Source organism: Homarus americanus, unplaced genomic scaffold (assembly GCF_018991925.1).
Source record: "Homarus americanus isolate GMGI-L3 unplaced genomic scaffold, GMGI_Hamer_2.0 scaffold23598, whole genome shotgun sequence".
Classification (NCBI taxonomy): domain Eukaryota; kingdom Metazoa; phylum Arthropoda; class Malacostraca; order Decapoda; family Nephropidae; genus Homarus; species Homarus americanus.
The window spans coordinates 4,820,432-4,844,884 of record NW_024731054.1 but is presented as its reverse complement, the minus strand read 5'-3'; the positions used below and the strand labels follow the sequence as shown (position 1 = coordinate 4,844,884).

The following is a 24,453-nucleotide window of genomic DNA, read 5'->3' as shown; positions in this document are numbered from 1 at the left end:
CGTTACTATCGAGATCTTCTCCAAGTAATTATGCGGTTGTACGAGGAGACACGACCACATATACAACACCGAACAAGATCTCACGCTTCTACAGCAGTGGAAGTTTTCAACGTGTAATTGGACATATCATAGGATTGACCCCAAGCCAATATAAGTCGGGCCATTACCCAGGTGACGCATGTTTTGTGTCAGAAGGCAAGAAGAGAAATAGAGATGCCTACAGGTGTAGTGTTCAAGATTTGAAGTATCCACAATACATTTTAATAAAACAAATGACTTTCTTACTTGTTTCATTCATTACCATGTTCCTCAATGCATTTTTCTTCTTGATACAGGATCGGAAGAGTGTATTAAAATATGCAGAGTAAAGGCTTCTGAAGGGAGTGCTTATATAATTAATGACTGCCTCTATCACCGCGTGCCAATCATTATTTTTGGTCTTGACAGTGTTGGTATTATTCAGCTTCCCGAAGGTAACTTACTTTAAGCAGCCGCCTCCAATGATTGTTAACTGTGTTGGGATTGGTCAACAGACAGTGCCGTAGATCTTAAGAACATAAGAATTGAGAAAACTGCAGCGGGCCTATTGACCCATACTGGGCAGTCCCGTTTACACCCAACCCCTATTGCTCATATACCTATCCAACCTATCTTTGAAGCTATCCAGCGTATTCGAGTTAATGATGATGTTTGGTAACTTGTTCCATTCATCCACTACTCTATTTCCAAACCAATGTTTACCTATCTCGCGCCTAAATCTAAATTTGTCTAATTTAAAACCATTGTTACGAGTGCACTTCTGGTTGGATAGTTTGAATACATTTGTAATGTCCCCTTTCTTTAGCCCGGACTTCCATTTATACACCTCTATCATATCGCCCCTCACTCTCCGTCTCTCGAGCGAGTGCAAATTAAGATGCTTTAACCTGTCTCTGTACTCAAGGTTCCCAATGCCCGGGATTAGTTTTGTCATTCTCCTCTGAATTCTTTCCAGGGATTCTATAACCATTCTGTAAATACGGTGACCAGAATTGAACTGCGTAATCCAAGTGAGGTCTCACAAGGGCAAGATATAGAGTTGGGATGACCTCTCTAGTCTTGTAACTAACGCTCCTTTGTTTGATCCCAAGTAATTTAATAGCCTTGTTTCGAGCAAATACACATTGTTTACTTGGCTTAAGATTCCTACTTGTCATTACTCCTAAATCTTTCCCACATTCGGATTTCTCTATAACATCGTTGTTCATCTGATATCTGGTTTCACTGTTTACACCTCCTAGACTAAATACTTTACATTTGTCCACATTGAATTTCATCTGCCATTTTTGAGACCATTCGAAAAATTTGTTTAGATCTTCCTGAAGTTTTGCGGAGTCCTCGTCAGATTCAATTACACGCCCTATTTTAGTGTCGTCAGCAAATTTACTTATGTTGCTGTCTACGCCGATATCTATGTCGTTTATGTATATAATAAATAATAGTGGTCCAAGTACTGAGCCTTGGGGAACTCCACTAGTGACGTTGCTCCAATCAGATTTAGTGTCGTTAATGCTCTCTCGCTGTTTCCTGTCCTGTAACCACGCACTAATCCATTTTAGAATATCTCCTTAAATGCCATGAGCCTCCACTTTTCTTTTTAGTCTTTCGTGCGGGACTCTGTCGAAGGCTTTGCTAATGTCAAGATATACCACATCATAATTGTGCCCCTCGTCCACTGATTCGAAAATAGCTGAAAAGAATGTTAATAGATTAGTTTGACATAAACGCCAGCTTGTGAAGCTATGTTGGGAATCATTGATCAACTTGTGCTTCTCGTGGTGATTTCGAATAGAGTTTGAAATTATTGCTTTACAAGAATTTGCCTACAATTGATGTTTGACTGATTGGTCGGTAGTTAGAGGATTGTGGTCTATCTCCCTTCTTGAAAATCGGTATTACTTTCGCTATCCTTCAGGATTCTGGTATTACACCCGTTTTTAAGGACATGTTAAACAAATTTGTTCAGGGCATACTGAGCTCTTCCTTACATTCCTTTAATACTATGGCAAATATCTCATCGGGACCTGGTGACTTATTAGGTTTTAGTTTGTCTTTTTGCTTATTAACATCGTTACTAGTCACTACTATCTCGCTTAATTTATTTTCTCCACCATCTCTGTATATAGTCGGTGCCTCGGGTATCATGTTTATATTTTCGGTGGTGAAAACTGTTGGAAAATATTTATTCAGATTACTGATCATTTCTCCGTCGTCATCAGTTAGCTCGCCGGTATCCGACTGTATTGGTTCAATCTTTTCTCGTGTTTTAGTTTGATACATTTGAAAGAATCCCTTGGGGTTTGACTTCGCCTCCCTTGCTATCTTTAGCTCATAATTCTTCTTTGCTTTTCTTATCTCGGCCTTAACCCTACCGGCCAATACCTTATAATAATCTCGGAGGTAAACTTCACCACGATTTATTCTCCTACCTATAGCCTTCCTTTGTCCACTAATATTCTTTAAATAATTATTCATCCATTTAGGGTCATTGTTGTTTGATCTGAGTTTTCTGTATGGTATATTCTGCCTTTGTGCATTAAGTAACTTATTATTTAAATTGTTGTGGAGCTCGTGAGCCTCAGATCTCGTGATAAGGTCATCCTCAACCGTTATATTTTGTGAGGATATCGTTGTCAGCTCTCCAGGTAAAGTGACGTCGCCCTCTGTTGGTACATTGTGTGAGGTCATGTAGTCCATCCCCAAAAGTGATACCCCTTCTCTCAGCTGCCTTTTCAACCTATCAAACTTTGCCCTTCTGAAATCTGGGACTTTAATGGAATTTTCCTTGAGACTGCCACAAATTCTAATTGGAATCTCATTTCTTTGTGATCGCTGTTAGCAAGCTCGTTCCCTACCTCGACATTACTAATGAGGTTTTCTCTGTTTGACAGAATTAAATCGAGTATATTATTACCCCGGGTGGGTTCGACTGTATGTTGACTTAGGAAACAGTCCTGAACTGTTTCAAGAAAATCCTCTGATTCTGAATTACCCGTAAGGTCAGTCCAATCTATTTGGCTAAAGTTAAAGTCGCCTACTATACAGACTTTGCTATGTATGGAAGCCCTGCACATTTCATACCAAATAAGTAGCCCATTAACTCTATCAAGTTTAGGTGGTCTATATATTACTCCTGTGATAAATTTTTCCCTTCCATCGATTAATTCTATCCAAATTGTTTCTGTATTCAGTTCACACTTCAGATTATCCCTGACATAGATTGCTACTCCGTCTCCTTTCCTAATCTGCCTGTCGGTATGGAATAATTTTTAACCTGCAATTTGTTATTCAACAGGTAACTCACGTGAGTCTAAGTTTATCCATGTTTTTTTCTGAATGCTATAATATCGAATTTTTCGGTACATACCAACGCCCTGATTTCATCCATTTTGTTTCTCATACTTCTACTGTTTGCGTAGTAGACATTTAAGTTAGTTGTAATCAAGGTCAGTGTATTGACCTTGGTCAATATACGTTTAGGTTTAGGTTTAGGTTTTAACTCCCTCCTTAGTTTGGTTTTATCATCATTCCTAGCACTATTTCTCTGTGACCTTTCACTTTGTTTACCCTCTCCCACTGTAGTCTCCTCCACCTCCGTGCCCATATGTTCCCCTAGCAGTTTAAAGACTACGACATATTTTTAACTGCCCTCTCGAGAGAGCCAGCTAGGGTTGCCACCCCATCCTTGGACTATGACGTCATTGACCGAGTGGTATTTCATGGGCAAGATGTGACCACCAGATGACTTGATAACGGTCTTTTTGAGTATGCGGTCATAACGAACATCGTTAGCAGGTCACAGCTTCATTAGTCACATGTTGCTTACAACCACCCGGCAGATCATCACTAACTTGTTCCCTTTTTGAGTATGTCCGTGTTTACGTCTAGATGAGCTGCGAGTTGTTTTAATAATGAACTCGTTTGAACATCACACAAGACACAAGATTGTCCTGTAACAGATTTACATAATATAAAAAAACTATATATATATATATATATATATCAGCAACAACAACATTAATGCATTAGGGAGCCGCCACCACTTATTAATGGTAAACAATATTAGGTTAGTGCTGCTGTCATGTTGACCTTTAGCGCCTCTCATTAGGTCCATCCTTACCCCTGTGTAATAATTGAATAATAAATGGACACCTACGGCTCGGGTAGAGCCTCATTGTTTGTAGACATACTTCACGCCCCCTTCCTGATTGACGTCAGCACCTCGCCGAGAAGGTAGTCAACAGGTGTGTGTGTGGCAGAGGCAGGTAGCCAGTACCAGCCGCTCTCTACAGGATGGTACACCCTCGCCTCCTGCTGCTGATCCTCGCTACTCTATCATTCCGTAAGCCCAAGTCATTTTGATCAATGGCAGTAAATTAATCCTCACATAAACTGTGGTGTTATCGCCTGGTCTTCCCAAAGCGGATATAGTGCCTCTAACATCCGTGGCGTGTTACCATCGTCCTCTCGGCTGAATATTTAAGTCAGTAGTTTATTTCTGTTGTTTCCGTCAGCCCCGCACAAACTTACTCTCTCCTTTATTAAATGAATTTCAGACTGAAAATTCACTGAGAAAACTGATCAGTTGCTAAACCAGGTTATAGGTTGTTACGTTGTTATAAACTACAGTAGATGTTTTTTGTCCTTACATGCATCCAGCCTTTAGTTTATGAGATGATGATCAGAAAGACACAAGTAAGATACATTACACATTCCATCACCGATCTCTTAGGTCTAAAGAACATAAGAATGGAGGAAACTGCAGCGGGTCTATTGGGCCTTACTGGGCAGTCCCGTTTACACCTAACCCCTATTGCTCATATATCCCTCCAACTTATGTTTGAAGCTATTCAGCGTATTCGAGTTAATGATGATGTTTGGTAACTTGTTCCATTCATCCACTATTCCATTTCCAAACCAATGTTTACCTATTTCGCGCCTAATTCTAAATTTGTCTAATTTAAAACCATTGTTACGAGTTCGCTCCTGGTTGGATAGTTTGAGTACCTTTGTAATGTCCCCTTTGTTTAGCCCTGACTTCCATTTATACACCTCTATCATGTCGCCCCTCACTCTACATCTCTCGAGGGAGTGCAAATTAAGATGCTTTAACCTGTCTCTGTACTCAAGGTTCCTAATGCCCGGGATTAGTCTTGTCATTCTCCTCTGAATTCTTTCCAAGGATTCTATATCCATTCTGTAATACGGTGACCAGAATTGAACTGCATAATCCAAGTGAGTTCTCACAAGGGCAAGATATAGTTTTAGGATGACCTCGCTAGTCTTGTAACTAACACTCCTTTGTTTGAACCCAAGTACGTTAATAGCCTTGTTTCGTGCAAATACACATTGTTTACTTGGCCTAAGATTCCCACTTATCATTACTCCTAAATCTTTCTCACATTCGGATATCTCAATAACATCGTTGTTCATCTGATATCTAGTTTCTCTGTTTACATCTCCTAGACTAAGTACTTTACATTTGTCCACATTGAATTTTATCTGCCATTTTTCAGGTCTTAGGTTAGGTTAGGTAAGGTTAGGTTAGGTAGGGTTAGGTCAGGTTAGAATAAGACAGGTTAGGTTAGGGTAGAATAGGATTGGTTAGGCATGGTTAAGCTAGCCTTGTTTAAGCTAGAATTAGGATGGTTAATCTTAAGGTGAAATAAGCTGGCGGGTTGATCTTTGAACGCGGTGCTGTGAACGAAAAAAAATAATATACAATTGCACAAACACTTGGGCCACTCAAGGGGTCAACACCATCATTAATTCAGGTGTACCAGGTGCCCTTGTTGACCCAGAACATTATCAACAAGACACACACACTCCTACCTGCCTCCTAAAGACTTGATGGCTATAATGTATTTGGCCGTAATGAGCAAAGATGTCGACGGCCAGAAAAGCAAATCAACGAATAATGTACCAAACCTGAACTGGTGATGATAATTCTATTGCCATTGACATAATCCTTCCTATCACCAACCCAAAAGGTGGAAACTGTTGACAGGACGAGGTGGAAACTCTCTACCTGCTCAACAATCCACAAGTTCAATGGACAATTTGTTTCTGTAAAATTATGGTTAAACAATTTGATTCTCAGGTGAAGTGGCATCTGTTATGTGTGTTCATTGTGCTGGGGAGACTATCATAAAGTAATTACTAGGAATAATGATCCATAATTATATGTAGGAATGGGATAGGAAAGACAAAGTGTTCGAGAGTCTGGTGTGAAGTGCAGTAGTAGGTGTGTAGTGCAGTAGCAGGTGTGTCTATGTTGCAGGCTGTGCGGACGGGTCTGTTGTGTACGAGCTGCAGCCTACAGGACCACCAGATGATTATACCTGTGTCGCCCTGTGCCCAGCCTACTTCCCGGGGGACAGAGGCTCTCTCGCCCCTGACCTCCAAAGAAAAGAAAATTATCTAGAACTTCGGGACGCAAGCTTTGACCTTGACCTTATAAGTGTGACCTCTGGACAACAGCCTTACACTTCCCTCAACGTAACTGCAGACAATGACGAGCTCCTCACCACAGGCATAACAATAATACCTAATAAAGAATTAAGTCTTGACGAAACCCCGAGGACTGATAAAGTCTCAGACACAGACCAGAGACATGAGAAAGTTATGAACACAGTAAGACCCCTAAGGTCAAGGAAGACATCAGGAGTGGCTGTGAGCAACTTAACTGGAGAGTCTGGCTGGTGCGGCGTGCACAATGAAGTGCTGACGGAGTACACAGTCTGCGTTAGGTTTTCTTTCTCCTCCTTCACGGACAAAGCGACGGTGTTCAGCTACGCCTTCAACAACACTCATACGAACTTGCTCGTACTTGGTAAGTCACGACCTATTCTCTTGGGGCGTCTGTGGATGAAAGGGGTTTAATTTTCTAATTTTTTAAATACAGGTTATACAATCTTTCTCCTGTTAAGAGGTAAAATTCTCAGGCTTTTCACACATTTTTTTACGCTCATCATTAATCATCGACATCTCTTAAGTATTCGTGTCACCTGTTCTTCAATAAGCGTTTATGTAACGCACTTTTTTCCGCCAACAGCCGCCTCACCTACCCAGTTTTACGTGACCTACAACTTCAACGCGACGACTGTGATAGTGGAGGACTTATACGTGCTGAACCGCTGGAGGAGTGTGTGTATTGTGGGTGTCCAGGGCCACAACCACACTTTCTACATGGACGGCGTCCCCTTAAAGTCGTGGCCTTGGGAAGAAAAGTCTGTACTTTATCCAGGCGGCGCTTTAGTGGTGGGCCAGGACCAGGATATCCTCATGGGCGGCTACAGTGTAGGCCAAGCATTTCGTGGAAATGTGACTGAACTCAATGCCTGGGGCCATGCCCTTACGCCTTCTGAAATCCTAAGACAAGGATCTTGTGAAGGAACACCTACTCCTACTGGAGACTGGGTCAGCTGGGTCGACTCTGCCTGGCAGCCAAGCGGCAGGTACCGCCTCCACACCCACGGGCTGTGTGAGGATAAGATTTACCCGCTGGTGTTCTTCAACATAAAACTCTCTCGCTCAGACGCCTTTAAGCTCCTCAGTATCATGGGTCTTAGACCGTATTTACCGACAAACTGGGAAGAGGCTGAGAATCTGAAGCACATGTTGAGTGTTTACGGGAACGGCTGTGACAACGAAGCCGTGAGGGGCACCACTGTCTGGATCAACGCCGCCTTCAACTTCACATCCAACAGCTGGCGTAATGCCGAGACCGGGGACAGACTTCATTTTGAGCTGAAGCGACGCCAGCGCACCTATGAGAGCCCAGATGGTGCTATTCAGGTTAGCGATGACACTTGGATCACAGATGACATTGATAATGAGAACTGCTTCGCTGGCTATGTGCCAAAAAAAGTGCCACTGTTTCATCTGAGAGGCCTCAAACGGGACAAACACCCATGTCCGTTTTTTTATGGCTTCATTCTTTTAAGAACGTTTTCTAAATATAACTTCTACTTCAAGGGTCTTCGACTTTTCACAATTGAGTATGATAATAACCAATGGAACCTTTCTGATTCTGTTACCAATCAAACTCTCGCTGTTTGTAAGACTCGGGGCTTGCCAATCGGCCGACTCCCTTGGATCATTTACAAAGAAAATGGCCTGATAGTGACAGAAAAGAATGAGGTGAATCTAACCCTCAGTTCTTGCTCCTTCTCGGAGTTTATATGTGACGATGGTTCCTGTATCAACATCAGCCAGCGATGTGACCTCATCAGCGACTGCCGGGACTGGAGTGACGAGCGGAACTGTGAGGTGGTACAAGCACCGTCAGGTTACATCACCAGCCTCCCTCCATCCTCCCACCTTACCATGGCCTTCCATGTCCACCTGGAAGTCATCAGCGTCAACCTGCGGGACATGACATTAGTTCTGGACCTTTCTATATTGTTGAAATGGTATGATAAAAACGCCCAGTACAGTAACTTGCGTCAGTCTATGAGAACTAACATTGTAGGACAGAGCGGAGGAGGAAGTCCACTGTGGGAGCCAACAATTGATGTGTTGCCCACCAGCGGCTTCGCCAACCAGCGATCCTCTTACCTTATGGTCAAGCGGGAGACAGATGGCAGACAACAGGGCGAAGGTCAGTCTCGACAAGTCATAAGTGATACTTGTCATAATGCAACAATTTCTATCCTACCGTTGACAAGTAACGAATGAGCCGTAGGTATATCTTTATCACTTTGTGATGGTGTCATATACATTTCAAGGATGAAAACCAACTCTAAAGTTTAGAATCTAAACCTTTCATGTTCGAGTATCAAGTATCAGATGGCTGGCTGTAGTAACTTGTAACACTGTCAAGACTCGGCCTCATTTGATATATTGAAGTTTTCCATAACATTCCCGACAAGGTTCCTTCCCTGTTGCCTCTCCCCCCTGTAACTTGAACCTCTACACCAACTCCCACACCTTTTGGATCTTACGTGTCGCTAACCATTATAAAGCCTTGGTCTGGTCCACCATTATAAAGCCTTGGTCTGGTCCACCATTATAAAGCCTTGGTCTGGTCCACCATAATAAAGCCTTGGTCTGGTCCACCATAATAAAGCCTTGGTCTGGTCCACCATAATAAAGCATTGGTCTGGTCCACCATTACTCGAAGCATGGTCACAGTCCGCCATAATAAAGCCTTGGTACCATTACTTGACGGTCTGGTCCCACCATTATAAAGCCTTGTCTGGTCCCACCATGGCAAGCCGCAGATTGCAGTCCACCATAATAAAGCCTTGGTCTGATTACCATTATAAAGCCTTGAATTGGTCTGCCATAATAAAGCGCCAGTACATTCACCATAATAAAAGCATGGTCTGATTCACCATCATAAGCCTTGGTCTGAGTGCACCACAATAAGGCACTTGGTCTGGTCCACCATAATAAAAGCCTTGGATGGGTCACCATTATAAAAGCCTTGGTCCTGGTCCACCATAATAAAAGCCTCCGGTCTGGTCCACCATAATAAAGCCTTGGTCTGAATTCCCCATTGCAAGCATGAGTCTGGTCCACCATAATAAAAAGCCTTGGTCTGGTCCACCCATAATATTACAAACCTTGGTCTGGTCCACCATAATAAAGCCTTGGTCTGAATTCCACCATAATAAAGCTTAACGGTCTGGTCCACCACATAATAAAGCCTTGATTACTGGTCCACCATAAATAAGAAGCCTTGGTCTGGTCCACCATAATAAAGCCTTGGTCTGGTCCTGGTCCACCATAATAAAGCCTTGGTCTGGTCCACCATAATAAAGCCTTGGTCTGGTCCACCATTATAAAGCCTTGGTCTGGTCCACCATAATAAAGCCTTGGTCTGGTCCACCATTATAAAGCCTTGGTCTGGTCCACCATTATAAAGCCTTATTTCATCCATAGTCTCTATTTTTCGTTTACATATAATTTAGTGTTATATTTATCAGAATAAAAAATAACAATAGATATTTTCGGAAATTCGCGTCCGTATAGGTTGAATAAAGTTTTAAACGACCATTTCACAGTAACTGACCTTTTTCATAAACTTGCAGATATGATATTTGAGGGCTGCGACAACCCCATCCACAAGCTGGTGCAGATGCAGCCCGTAGTGAGGTGCAGCTTCGACCTGCTGTTGTTTCCCTGGGATGTCCAAACCTGCAGTTTTAACATCACTATCACTAACATCAACAGTGGTAGCGTAGTTTTCACTGACGAGTCCCAAGCACAATACATAGGAAAACAAGAGTTGGATGAATACATTGTTGATAACATTTCACTCATTGTCGATGGAGACAAGAACATCAACATGGTAACTATAGTACTAGAGAGGCGCACCGAGCAGTACATCTGGGACACCTACTTGCCCACAACCCTCCTCATGGCTATTGGCTATGGTACACTTTACCTCCCGGTGGAGCCCTTCAACGACCGCGGCACCATGAGCCTCACCACACTCTTGGTACTTGTGGCTTTGTACACAGACTCCCTGACTGACCTCCCCGGGACGTCCTACAACACCCAGTCAGATACCTGGTACATCTTCGCTATGGTTTACCTGACCTTCATCATCTTCACACACCTGTACACCAGTAGCTCGAGAGGCCAACATCCAGCACCAGCCTCACGACACACCTGGTGGCTGCCGAACCAACGGTGTTCGGATACATTCTTACCTCAAAGAGTCCACATGGTGTCAAGACCCCTGTACACCGCTGTAGTCTTGTGGTATTCACGTATCATCTTCGCAGTCGGGTTCTTGGTCTTTGTCTTCTTTTATTTTTGGTCAATAAAAGGAATGTGAGGTTACCTGGGCTGGGTGGTCCCGAGGGGCTCTTGACCTCGCTAATGCCACAGATAATTAGCCTACATGATAACCATCTGTTCAATCTTAACCCCTGTAGACCAAAACGCTGGCGTGAAGTAGTGCTGATCTTCACCACCAACAGCACTGTAGAGTCTTCTTCAGGAACACATCATCAACCTTCAGTCACCATCAACAAGTCGCTTTCCATTATAACAATTTAGTGTTTCAGAGTGACCAATTAACTTAAATCTTTTAAATATACAGGTAACTAACACACTGTAGTCCCACGCCACCGCCGCCCCTCCCGCACTAGATGTAACCCTCCACACGTGCAACAACTGAATGTCCTTATACACTGATTCTCCAGAACTCAGTGGGTTAACAGTATCTGCCACGGCACAAGCTAACTTAACATTGCTTTTATATTACCTCTAGTGTACTGGTTCTTCCGCTTCTTGGGACACTCTGCAATCAGATGGTCAGACTTCTTACAGTCGTAACACACCACAGACTTACTGAAATAACTATTACTCTTATAGTTATGTGATCAACAAATTTTTACTCCTAAACTAATCAGTGATCGGCCACAGACTGCAGCACTGCCCTGACTCCCTAACACATGGTTACCATCCTGAAATTGAAAAAAACAAAACAAAAGCAGACGAGATTGGTCAGGCTGGGACTGAACTTTTCTTTCTAACATTATGAATCAAACAATAATTTTCATCAAAAGTAGTCACTTCTTTCTCACAAAGGTTCACTCGCTCCAAAAATTATATTTACGATTTCGTGAGACAATATGACAAAGGACGAAGGATTTTGACAACCCTACTGAGGCAACAGAGGTCACGGTGTTCATTTTGAAATTAATCGGACTCCCCCCAGTGAAGATGCCTCTTGGAGCGAGTGTACACCAACACACACGAGAGTATTACACTACCACCAGCCTGTATGTTATACAAACACAAAACACTCATTAGAGGAACGTAATTCACTCTCCAACAGGTGTTTTACGGCAATAACAAGCGCCCGTGTAAGGCTGTGTTTATACCAAACGAGTCGAGTTGAATCATTAGTCATTTAACTCGAGTCAAATTGACTCATTCCCGTTCACACCGAAAGAGTCAAAACGAGCAGTATATGAACACAAATTCTCTCGTTGAATTATATGGTCAATTGTGGGTTTGGCGACGTAGGAGGAGGAGGAGAAACTGAATGTGGGTACATGATGTCAACACCAAAAGACCAGATTTTGGTGCCTTTAGTTATTTATTGCCAAACTTGGTGAACCATCCAGACGACAAATGCTACAATTTCTTGAGGGTGGCAACTGATAACTTGAAGAAGTATAGAGAGCAGGACGCTCCCGAACTACCTGATGATGCTGTTCACACCACAACTGACTCGCGATGACTGACGAATAAATGGGTCAGGCGTGACTCAGCTCGACTCTACTTGGCGTGACTCAGCACGACTCTACTTGGCGTGACACAGCTCGACTCTACTTGGCGTGACTCAACACGACTCTATTTGGCGTGGCTCAGCTCGACTCTATTTGGCGTGACACAACTCGACTCAACTCTCCCGGTGTGGACGGTTTCTGCAAAAATACATATAAACTTATGTGAACTGGAATTGCTAGTCATATATAGTCATGAGTCATCTTGACTCGATTAGACTCGACTCGGCTCGACTCGTTTGGTGTAATCGCAACCTAAGAGTCTCGACACAGGTCACCTTACTGTACTAACCTTTAACAAACTGATTACTGTATAGGCTTCTGTTATGTACAGTATGATGATTTGTCGTTATTTTTACTTATACCTGCAATGGCTTCTCTTTTCTAGCTTAGTTGACTTGGAATTAAGTTTTCCATCTTTTTGGGTTAATTTACGTCTCTTGGTTGGCATTAGATTTAGCTTTATATTTACAGAACCTAAGGGATTGTTTTCATGTGTGTGACCTTTGATGTGTGTGACCTTTGATGTGTGTGACCTTTGGAGAAAGTAACAATGTTCATGACAGCCTTGACGAGGTTATTGTGGAGTGGAGGACTGTGGTCGCCAACCCTCAGATAGAAGGATAGCACTTTTGATTGATTAAGATCCACCTTAGTGTTGTGTATAGAGCATATACATCAATACTCACATATACTGTATATGAAAGAAACTCCAAGGTAAAAATCTACGCCGTTTATTTTAAGTGACGTCTTGCAACAAGTTACTATATTTCATTACAGTTGACTTTTTAGATGGAAAAGCCTCAAGACATAAAACACAACTCAATATATTGATAATAACGAATAAAATGATACAATGAAAAATACTGATAAAAAAATACATAATACATTTTATAGATGGACCTCACCGACCTGATACTGTACTTAAACGGAGAGAATTTGAACTAAGAGATGTGAGTCAAACTGAACATACTGTAAGCTATGAGAGATATACTGTGCTAAGATACAGAACAGATCTTAATATTGAAGAAAACAGTAAACAAAAGAAGCATCTCGCCCTACAGAGCCCACTTTGTTTACATTCTAAGCTGGGTTGATGAGTTTCGTCCACATGCAAATTAATGTTCGAAAAGTACCACGAGCAAGATCACTGAAACCATAACTTTTTAGAAGAGGCAGATCATCAAAAGCTGTGCTACCCTAAAGGAAATTACCCGAAGTTTTCAAGGGTACCTCGGTTAGGATTCATTTGTTCTTATTGTGTGATAAAAAGAACATGACTAAAAAATGACTTAGGAGCCATGTTCGTGGTACTTCTCAAATAACGTACATTTTGCCTTCTGCATTCATGACGGAACACAAATGCAGCTAGTTGGATAAATATTATCATTCAGCGACGCTGTTTTCACTGTCTGTCATAAACCTTTGGTAAGTAAGCTGCAAGATAAAATAAACTATAGGTGGTTATCGTATTACCTCATTATACACTAATTAGACTTTGAAATCATAAACTAGACGATATCTATAAGTTTACTACAACAACTTTCTGCAACTTAAACTTCACAATATAAACAGACGGAAGAAAGTGACACTAAACGATCGAACTGACATGTTAAGTTGCAGGCTTGTAGTACCAATACACTCTATATATGATACATCCCTTACACAGAAATGACAACCACTGCTTATAGGAGGTGTTCAAAGGTGGTGCCCACGCGTCCTCTATATCTGTAAGAACTTTATAGTACTGTAGGTCACGCTGGTCGTGTATATAACTGATACAGAGTGAGATTTCAAATTACGTATTAGGCGACATGTCTACAGCCGTCACTGATCTAGATACACAGGTCCACAGGTCCCTCATGACAGGTCTACACACACACACACACACAGGTCCCTCATGATAGGTCTAGACACACACACACACAGGTCCCTCATGATAAGTCTAGACACAAACACACACAGGTCCCTCATGATAGGTCTAGACACACACACAGGTCCCTCATGATAGGTCTAGACACATACAGGTCCCACATGATAGGTCTAGACACAAACACACACAGGTCCCTCATGATAGGTCTAGACACATACAGGTCCCACATGATAGGTCTAGACACAAACACACACAGGTCCCTCATGATAGGTCTAGACACACACACAGGTCCCTCATGATAGGTCTAGACACACACAGGTCCTCATGATGGTCTAGACACACACACAAGTCCCTCTTGATAGGTCTAGACACACACACACACAGGTCCCTCATGACAGGTAGACACACACACACACAGGTCCTCATGACAGGTCTAGACACACACACCCTCATGAAAGGTCTAGACACACACACACAGGTCCCTCATGACAGGTCTAGACACACACACACAGGTCCCTCATGATAGGTCTAGACACACACACAGGTCCCTCTTGATAGGTCTAGACACATACAGGTCCCTCATGATAGGTCTAGACACATACAGGTCCCTCATGATAGGTCTAGACACACACACACAGGTCCCTCATGACAGGTCTAGACACACAGGTCCGGGTAGGTGGAGGAGACATCACCAGGGCATTTGGAGACAGCGGGTCCCTCAGCATACATTGGCCTGCTCCTCACGTTACCTGCCGCCCCGTAGTTACACACATAAATCTTGCTCTCTGGGAAGAGTTTACCCTTCAGCTCCACCTCGTAGTACACCAAGCCACAGCCCACCTCGTTTGTGTCGGCCCACACCACCTGCAGGACGGCCACCATCAGGAGGTTTACATCAGATTTCCTTAATGTCTAGGGAACTTATTGTAGCCTGATATTAAGAATCACCTGAATATTAGCCCAGTCCAGTGTATTTCACCTGACGATTAACTATCTTAATGCTAACCTAACCTAACCCACAGGTAGTGTTTGGGTATTTAATCATCAGGTGAAATATATATGCCAAGAAAATCAGAACCTCGGTAGATCAAAAGTATTAATGAGAAAGCACATCAAGAGGTTCACTTACTTGGGTATAATGACCAATTTTCTTCGTCTTGTGGAGCTGGAAGGAGGCAGCAAAACTGTTGGGCATGTCAACCACCTCTTCGTACCAATCATGCACTGCTTTCTTCCAGTTCTGCCCAGATAATCACCTGTTATTGAACTGTTAGTCAGAGAGCTGGGATGGTAACAATTGGTTTCACAGCATCAGCTCTATAATATTGGACATCTGGTATCATATGAAAGCTAATACTGTAATAGTAAAAGTGTGGGTGTCACCTTGTAGGTATACACACAAAGATTTCTGGTGGTTTTTTCAACTCCTATTTGTGCAAAAACGGCAATGATTATGACCTCAGATATTTCATTTGTGTATAATTAGCACCTTATATCTGAACCGATATTGTTAGCGTCTTCCAATACTTAATGTTGTGTTGCTAATTCATGAGGTTGCACCATTATGACTGAGTAATGTACACAACCAAATGATAGATCCTTTAGTGGGGAGGAAGTTGGTCTGGTCAAACTGGCTACTGAAGTTATCGCCTCAGATGGTCAATAAAGGCTAATGGAAATATGACAATGAACATTTTTGTGGATACACAGCTTCAGGAGGGAAGTATTATATTCTGCGAGCCCTTCCACAAGATGAAGATCAATCCATTCACCACTCACTCTGTTCTGCTAAGAAGAAAACTAGTACAGCTGCACAGGTGATGCAACTGAATGCTGACAGGGAGCAGATCAATCATAGCAGCTAGGCCAAGGAAGTTGACTTGAGAAAAGTATTCAATTTCGAATTTACTTTAGTTCCTTACTACTTGGTGTATGAGGATGACACACCAAGAACATCTACCAAGAGTACTGTACGTTGTATAATGGGCTGGATCAGGACGCTGACCAGGAGACACAGTAGCCAGGGCCAGGGTACATATGTTGAGGGGCTACGTTTCTGCACCATGTGAGCTCAGCGAGAACACCACTTTACCTTTGCTCGATGTTCACTGTGACCGAGTAGATGTTATATATATATGACAGATGTGACGCAGGCAATCATATGAAGGACCAAGAGAGACAAAACATCTTAACTACACTGGATCAAATAACCGGGACACTACACCACTTCCCTCAGCCGTGACTGTAAGTGAAGATACTAAACAAGGTTGCCGCCAACTGTTGTGTGGAAAACAGGCAAATAATGAATAACTTTCTCCGTCATCTCACTGCCTATAGATGGTCACCTTCAAAGAGTGAAGTAATTTTATCAGACATTACTTTACTTGGGAAGGGATGGGGTAAGGAAGGGGTAGGATATGGAAGGGATGGGATATGGAAGGGCTGGGATATGGAAGGGATGGGGTATGGAAAGGTTGGGGTATGGAAGGGATGGGGAACGAACACTGCATTAACAACAGTAACGAGACCGATTGATCTTTGATTATAGGAAACATAATTTATATAGGAATAAGGAACATTGTGAAAATAAAACAAAAAACAAAAACAAAACAAAAAACAAGACAAGACAAAACAAAAGACAAAACAAAACAAAACATATAAGTTGATGACATAACGCCTCCCCCCGAAGAGAACTGAACCAGATGATGACCCACGTGTTGTAGAGGTGTAGTGAAAGTAGAGGATTATAGAAGATGTAAAACCTGTCATAGAACAACAAGTCAAAGGAAAACGACGTAAAGAAAAACGATGAAAAAATGAATGAAAAAAATAATCTCAGCAGTAAGTAGGACGACAAATGATGCACTCGAGACTTACGGGATTCTCGTCGAAGCCCCAGTAGTAGTGGATGTTCTGGCCGACGTAATAGTCCCTGGTGCACATGGCTCGCTCCTTGGCAGAGTCGTGGCCGTTCGGACACTGCGACGCCCACGCCTGCATCAGGAACACTCCAAATACGTTAATGGTACATGAGACAGGTATTGTGTTTGGACAGACAGGTGTGAGAAAGAGAGATTCATACCTGTGCCACCTGAGCCAACTCGTCGTTCCACACCAGCTGTTGCATGTTGGCTGCAGGTGGTTGTGGTCCTGGGCTGCCTCGGGTCTCCTCGCCCCTCGCCACCTGCCCAGGGGAGTGAGAGACAGTGAATAAATATGTCGTAGATGCACATAAGAACCTGATAATTATGAACCATAGAAACACAGAGAGAGAGAGAGAGAGAGAGAGAGAGAGAGAGAGAGAGAGAGAGAGAGAGAGAGAGACTGACCTTGGCTCGCAGATCATTGTGTAATGTCAGTATCAGTTCCTTCTCCTCGGCTGATAGTCCCGTCTTGTGTATCTCGCATTCTGTGTTCTGAGTCTTGAGCATCGTATGGGTGGGGCTGAACTCCGAGTACTGACAGTCTGATGGATCTTTTGTTGGTGGCGGATCTTTTGTTGATTGCGGATCTTTTGTTGATTGCGGATCTTTTGTTGATTGCGGATCTTTTGTTGATTGTGGATCTTTTGTTGATTGTGGATCTTTTGTTGATTGCGGATCTTTTGTTGATTGCGGATCTTTTGTTGATTGCGGATCTTTTGTTGATTGCGGATCTTTTGTTGATTGCGGACTTGCTGCTAAATTAAAACAAAACAAATAAATATCTATGTCTACAACTAACTGGTATCTACATCATGCTTGACGTCACAAACCAGATACTGCGTAATTACTGTCAATAATATATCAACTAAACACTTCCTAACTGCCAAAATAATTCCGTGTGTTGATCTGTTGTTCACTGTTGTCACTAAGATGCTGATGAGGAGTTACTGAAGAAAAAGTGTAAATGTAAGACTTGGCTGTGTGGAAACAGAGGAAAAACACACACACACACACACACACACACACACACACACACACACACACACACACACTACTACTACTACTACTACTACTACTACTACTACTACTTTGCTGTCACCCATAGTCGAGTAAGACGATCATTCAGCCATGATACAATGATATGAGTTATTAAGAACACATGTGACCTTCGTTGGTAAGCTCTGAGGTAATTGGAGAGGCCAATACGGGACTGGCAGGGTCGTCCACAGATGTTGCAGGTGTGGAGGGCTACATCTAGTGCGGGGGCGTAAAGAAACTTGCCGATAGTTTCACCCTGCCCGGGGATCGAACCCGTGTCCGCTCACTTGCGAGACGAGCATGCTGACCATTAAACCACAGGTCGACATTTGCTTCTGTCTACCCAGCAGTCTACCCTGGATGTTAATCGATTTGCGGATCGTGTTCCGGGGTAATGGTTAGTCAGTTCAGTTGGCGAGTTGTATAGTCTTCTGAGACTATTCCTTGACACTGGGTCATGTATCTCGTTAACTTAGGGTGTGGTTGTTGTGTTGGCGATAGCTTCTACACCTTAAACAAAATCACGCCAACTTAAATCCCCTATCTCTTATCTTCCCCAGCGCCTCCCTATACCTCCTTAAAAGTTCCTCACTCCTAACCTTTCCTATGTCGTTGCCTCCTGCACTAAGACACACAACTGGCTTGATACCCTCCCCTGACAAATCCCTATCCATCCTCTCAGCTACATGCCCTATCCCAGCCCCAGTAAAACACACCCTAGTCTTACGTTTCCTATCTCTTGACACAACCAATCTCCCTGCTTACCTACCAGCCCCTTTTCCCACTGACTTACTGGAAGAATTTGAAGTAGCAAAACGTCTGGACATTAACTTACCAATGAAACTCTACAGGGAGTTCTCCCCGGAACTAGCTAAGCCCCTCTGCTCCATCATTGATGCTTTCCTCAGCCAAGCAAAATGCCCAGCTGACTGGAAGACCTCCTATGTGTCACCAGTGCCCATGTCAACCAGCCCACAATCCTTAAATGAGCTACAACTCATTGCCATCACCCCAATACCCAGCTTAATCTGCGAAAGTTTCGTGTTTGACTGGACTTATGCTTATATTGCAGGCACCATAGATCCCCAGCAATTTGGCAATATGAAAACTTCCTCCACCTCTCACTGTCTTGTCAGCTTTCTCGACTACATATACCGCCATCTGGAAAAACCGAAAGACGTCTGTGGCTGTCGCCTTCATTGACTTCACCAAAGCATTTGGCCTAATCGACCACAATTTAATCACCAACAAAGCTATCGACCTCGGGTTTCGAAGAAGTCTTATACCATGGCTTACAGACTTCCTCAGTGATCGACGCCAAGCCGTACGCTTCCGAGGGGCTGTCTCCACCTTTCAGTCACTCACCTGTGGCGTCCCGCAAGGCACCAAGATGGGACCACTATGCTTCCTTATGCTAATCAATGATGCCCTAAGAGAGATCTGTGCTCGCTGGAAATGTGTTGACGACTCCACCACTGGGATCAGTGTGAACAACTCTGCTCCCGACTACACCGCCCTTCAGGATTTATTGAGCAGTCTCCAATATTGGGCCGCAAACAACCATGTCACCATGGTTATACACATCAACTTCTCCTCCGACCTTGTCCCACCTCCCTCCATTACTTTAGGCCCCAACACACTCCAAGTTGTGGACTCCAATAAGCTGCTCGGCGTCGCTACAGATAACGAACTAATTTGGAAAACATATCAGAATAGTTGTCAGATCCTCCAGTTTTCGTCTCCACCTCCTCCGTCGACTGAAGTCCCTCGGAGTTCCTGCGCCCGAGTTCCTCAGTGCTTACTCATCATTCATACTTCCCAGGCTCACCCATGCCTCCCCTGCCTGGTCTTCCTCCCTAAATGCCACACAACGTAAACACCGAGAAAAAGGAGGCATGCAAGATTATTCTCTCTCCCTCCTACTCCACTTCCGCGAATTGCTGTTCGAAACCACAACCACATCCAGCACGAGCACGTACTGATCGCTACAAGAACAGCCCAGTCCCAACCATTGTAAAAATTATCAACAACTTGCAATGAACTCGTGTATTCACTCCCAGTCAATCTCAATCTTACCTTTTTGCACAGACATTTTGTTGAAATGCCCTGTTGTATAACCTTCTTCCCACCTAGTTATTATATATCATATTTGTATCACTTATGTTACTTGTATATTATTTGTCAATCAAGAGACCCATTCCCCAATTATGCAACTGTATATTTTAACCTTCCGCCTGCCATGTTCTCTTAATAAACCGTTACTTATTATTATTATTATTATTATTATTATTATTATTATTATTATTATTATTATTATCAGTGGTAGTAGTAGTAGTAGTAGTAGTAGTAGTAGTAGTAGTAGTAGTAGTACACACACACACACACACACACACACACACACACACACACACACACACACACACACACACACACACACACACACACACACACACACACACACACACACACACACACACACACACTACTTTAAATATATTTGTTCACTCTATGTCTCCACACTAATCAAGATTCACTACTCCAGGTAAATCTGTCCGTGTAGGTGTGGATGGACACCCAATGTTAGGTACAACAGGGTCTTACGTATATTCTCTATGTAAAAGCACAGAGACTGCTCAGGGCTCGACCGTTGCGAAAGATGGTGTAACCTGGAAACATTTATAGTTATCGCCAGAAACAGTCAACTGTTTCGTCTATGACCAAGTGTATTACCACCACCATCAGGCTGGGTCCTTGTGAAATGAATAACAAGCAATAACTTGAGTGGGAAAAGACTCCATTAATAAACAGCTTTGTTGATAAGTACCTGCCTGGCACGGCTTACACACCTGCCTGGCATCGCTTACACACCTGCCTCGCACGGCTTACACACCTGCCTGGCATGGCTTACACGCCTACCTGGCATGGCTTACACACTTGCCTGGCACGGCTTACACACTTGCCTGGCATGGCCTTACTGCCCACGACTTACACACCTGCAATGGCTTACACCTGCCTGGCACGCCTTACACACCTGCCTGGCACGGCTGGGCGGCTTACACACTTTGCCCGGCACGTTTCACAAATTTGCCGACACGGTTCACACTGCCTGGCACGGCTTACACACTGCCTCGGCACTTGCTTACACCTGCTCCTGGCACGGTTTACACACCCTGCCCTGCCGGTACCAGCTTGCCACACTCGGCTGGCACGATTCCCACACCCTGCTCCGGCCTTACACACCCCCGGCACGCCTTACACACCTGCCTGGCACGCCTTACACACGCCTGGCACGGTTACACACTCTGCTCAGGCCACACACTGCTGACACGGCTTCACACTTGCCCGGCATGTTTACACACTTGCACGCTTTGCACACCTGCCTGGCACGGTTTCACACACCCTTGGCACGGCTGCTCGGCACGGCTTACACACTTGCCTGGCACGGCTTACACACAGTTGAACAATTGCATTTTTTTTTCATACGTCAAGAAACATCACCCATGGCTGATACACTCACCCGCACCACACACACATTCCCCCACCCACACGCACCCCCCCCCACCCACACGCACCCCTCCCACCGCAGAACACCGCCCCCCACACACTACCCCTACACGCACTCCCCACACACACTTCATTATGGTGATAGTGTATTTGTTTACCTGTTGTGTTCTCCTGCTGTTCTGGTCCGACCTTGTTTCGATCACCGCACTCAGTAGCGTCAAGCATTACACCAACAAGCTTATCTATGAGGGCCAGCTGCTGAGTGATCTCTTTCTCCTGTAGCAGCTGTTGGCGGGGGTGGTGGGGTGTGGTGGTGGTCCGAGCATCACCACCACCACCCACCAACACCAGCATCACCGCCAGGACTCCCCTCAACCACACTCGGTCACCACCCATCACAGACGACCTGGATACTGTCATGATGGTAGGATTAATAACATGATGGGTAAGTCAACATGATGTATGAATCAACGAGATGTATGAGTCGACAAGAATCAACATGATGTATGAGTCAGCTACATGTATGAGTCAACAACATGTATGAGTCAGCAACATGTATGAGTCAACAACATGTATGAGTCAGCAACATGTATGAGTCAACATGATGTATGAGTCAACAACATGTATGAGTCAACAACATGTATGAGTCAGCAACATGTATGAGTCAACATGATGTATGAGTCAACAACATGTATGAGTCAACAACATGTATGAGTCAGCAACATGTATGAGTCAACATGATGTATGAGTCAACAACATGTATGAGTCAACATGGTGTATGAGTCAACATGGTGTATGAGTCAACATGTATGAGTCAACAACATGTATGAGTCAACATGATATATGAGTCAACACTTAAACTGCTGGTTTTAGAGTAACAAATTATTAACATTTTCATAAATTATCGAAATTGTTACTTTATTTATCACTACAGTATAAAAAATGTCTAATGAAAATATTTAAGCAATTCAATGTGTATTTCTTAAACACTATTTATTCCCTTTGAGCTAAATTATTATCTCATTTGTTTTTTTATCAAAGTAAATGTTTTTATTATGAACATCTTTAAGACAGATGTAGTTCTCAATAACCAACATTACACAAAGTCAACCTCTCCCTACACTGTCCCTGAGCGATTCAATGGATATGTGTAACCCTTTAATGCCTCAACACACATATTGCACACCCATGCTCTTCATTTTATCTTATTTTATTATTTTATATTATATTTTATTTATTTATAAGTCATATTAAAGTATAATAAATATTTGTTCCTCAATTTTTTATAGTTTAATTACATGTAAGAATATCCGAGGCGGCTTGGCGGGCCTGTCACCGACGCAGTTGCAGTCCATCGCCTCCACACACACATGATCACTTCCCACACAATGACACCCATGCTCTTCATTTGTCTTATTTTATAGCTTAATATTGTTTTCTTTATTTATAAGCTACATCGTTTACAGTGAGTGGAATAACTGTTAAAGAAGTCAGTGTAATCCCCAAATCCGTGCAGTTTTGTGAGCGATTAAATTTCAAGATTTTCTTTTTTTTCGCATACGAGCAGACAAGCGAAGAACGCGGTATTTGGGGAACACTCATGAAAATGTACGGGGTTACGGAAAAACGGACTTCTGAGACACGAATTTACGAGGTCAGCTGTAACACTGTGCACTGTAGGATGTAGTAGAAGATACTAAAGGTGAGGTTCAACTAACAGGAAAATTCCTTTATCTAGCACTTCTCAACCCCCGTAGGTGTTGGATAGTATATAACGGAAAAACTTTAGTCAATTAATAAAATGAATGTTTCATGCAGGTTAGGTTAGGTTAGGTCCTAACCTCGCTTTACTTGAGTGAAACAATTTTTCTAAGTTAGATTAGGTTAGAACCAAACTTAATCTATTTGAACCTAACATAACCCTAACCCCTCTAAGCTTAGCTAATCTAATCTAACATGCCTGAAACATTCATCTCGGGCATTAAAAATTTTCAGTCACTTCGTGAAATGCCTGGTTACGCTGGTTGACTGTAATTGTATATATATATATATATATATATATATATATATATATATATATATATATATATATATATATATATATATATATATATATATATATATATGGACTAGGCAAGTAATAGGTATTTCCTATGATAATGCTTACCTGATGTTGGCAGCAGAGGAAGGCGCTTCGCGGGTACACCAGTTAAGTGCCACTGACCACCTACACGGATGTAGTCACAGTGGTCAAGAAACTCACAAGTAATGAGAATTACTAGATAACTTTTCTGTATAAATTTTTAGCTTTCACTGAGCACGTAAGACAGGTCCCGTTAATGTGCTTGTGAAGGCTCGAGGCGTACCCGTATTTATAGCATGGTGTTATAAACTCACACTGCCGTGGTCTCGAGCATTGTGACGGAGCACCAGCTGTTAGAAGGCTGCCACAACACCACCATAACACATATTCATATCCAAAGTTCATGAACCAAAAAATAATGTCATACATATATTATTGACACGTACTTTATTTTTATGCTTTCCTTGTTAATTAACCTGAGTGTGAAGTGTGATAGTGTGTGTAACAGAAGATGTTGGCCGTCATGGTGGTGGTGTGTGGCAGTTGAAGGTGTTAGAGAGCTCCTTGAGGCGGGAGACAGAGAGGCACACACGGCCCTCACACCTCCTTCAACACCCCTATTCATCATTTATCAACTAAGGCTATTTACGTTCATGGGTTCAGAGGCCGAGTGGACATAACACTTCAGGTTGCTCAGTTCGCGGGCGGGTTATCTCATCAGATCCCTCAGCTGCGAATGGT

The 24,453-nt window shown here is 43.0% G+C and overlaps 1 protein-coding gene across 2 annotated transcripts; it reads right to left on the bottom strand.

Moving 5' to 3' along the window:
- Positions 1–14,718: 14,718 nt before the first annotated feature.
- On the bottom strand, positions 14,719–24,061 carry LOC121867544 (venom allergen 5 2-like). 2 transcript variants are annotated; one of them, XM_042367549.1, is made up of 7 exons: positions 23,797–24,061; positions 21,788–22,042; positions 17,493–17,839; positions 17,246–17,347; positions 17,041–17,157; positions 15,293–15,403; positions 14,719–15,027 (listed from the first exon to the last, which is right to left on the bottom strand). In XM_042367549.1, the coding sequence occupies exons 2-7, from the start codon at positions 22,023–22,025 to the stop codon at positions 14,818–14,820; spliced, it is 1,125 nt and encodes a 374-aa protein (XP_042223483.1). In that variant the 5' UTR covers positions 22,026–22,042; positions 23,797–24,061; the 3' UTR covers positions 14,719–14,817. The 2 variants fall into 2 exon arrangements, with proteins under 2 accessions (XP_042223483.1, XP_042223482.1); XM_042367548.1 differs by having other exon boundaries at positions 17,493–17,842; positions 23,797–24,059.
- Between the last annotated feature and the right edge of the window lie 392 nt (positions 24,062–24,453).

Bases quoted from the DNA above. Each gene is read 5' to 3' on its own strand.
- LOC121867544 (XM_042367548.1), bottom strand. From the start codon at position 22,025: ATGGGTGGTGACCGAGTGTGGTTGAGGGGAGTCCTGGCGGTGATGCTG. The intron at 17,348-17,492 runs GTCAGTCTCTCT...TCCCCTGGGCAG, and splicing joins ACAATGATCTGCGAGCCAAG to GTGGCGAGGGGCGAGGAGAC. The intron at 15,028-15,292 runs GTAAGTGAACCT...GCCGTCCTGCAG, and splicing joins AAATTGGTCATTATACCCAA to GTGGTGTGGGCCGACACAAA.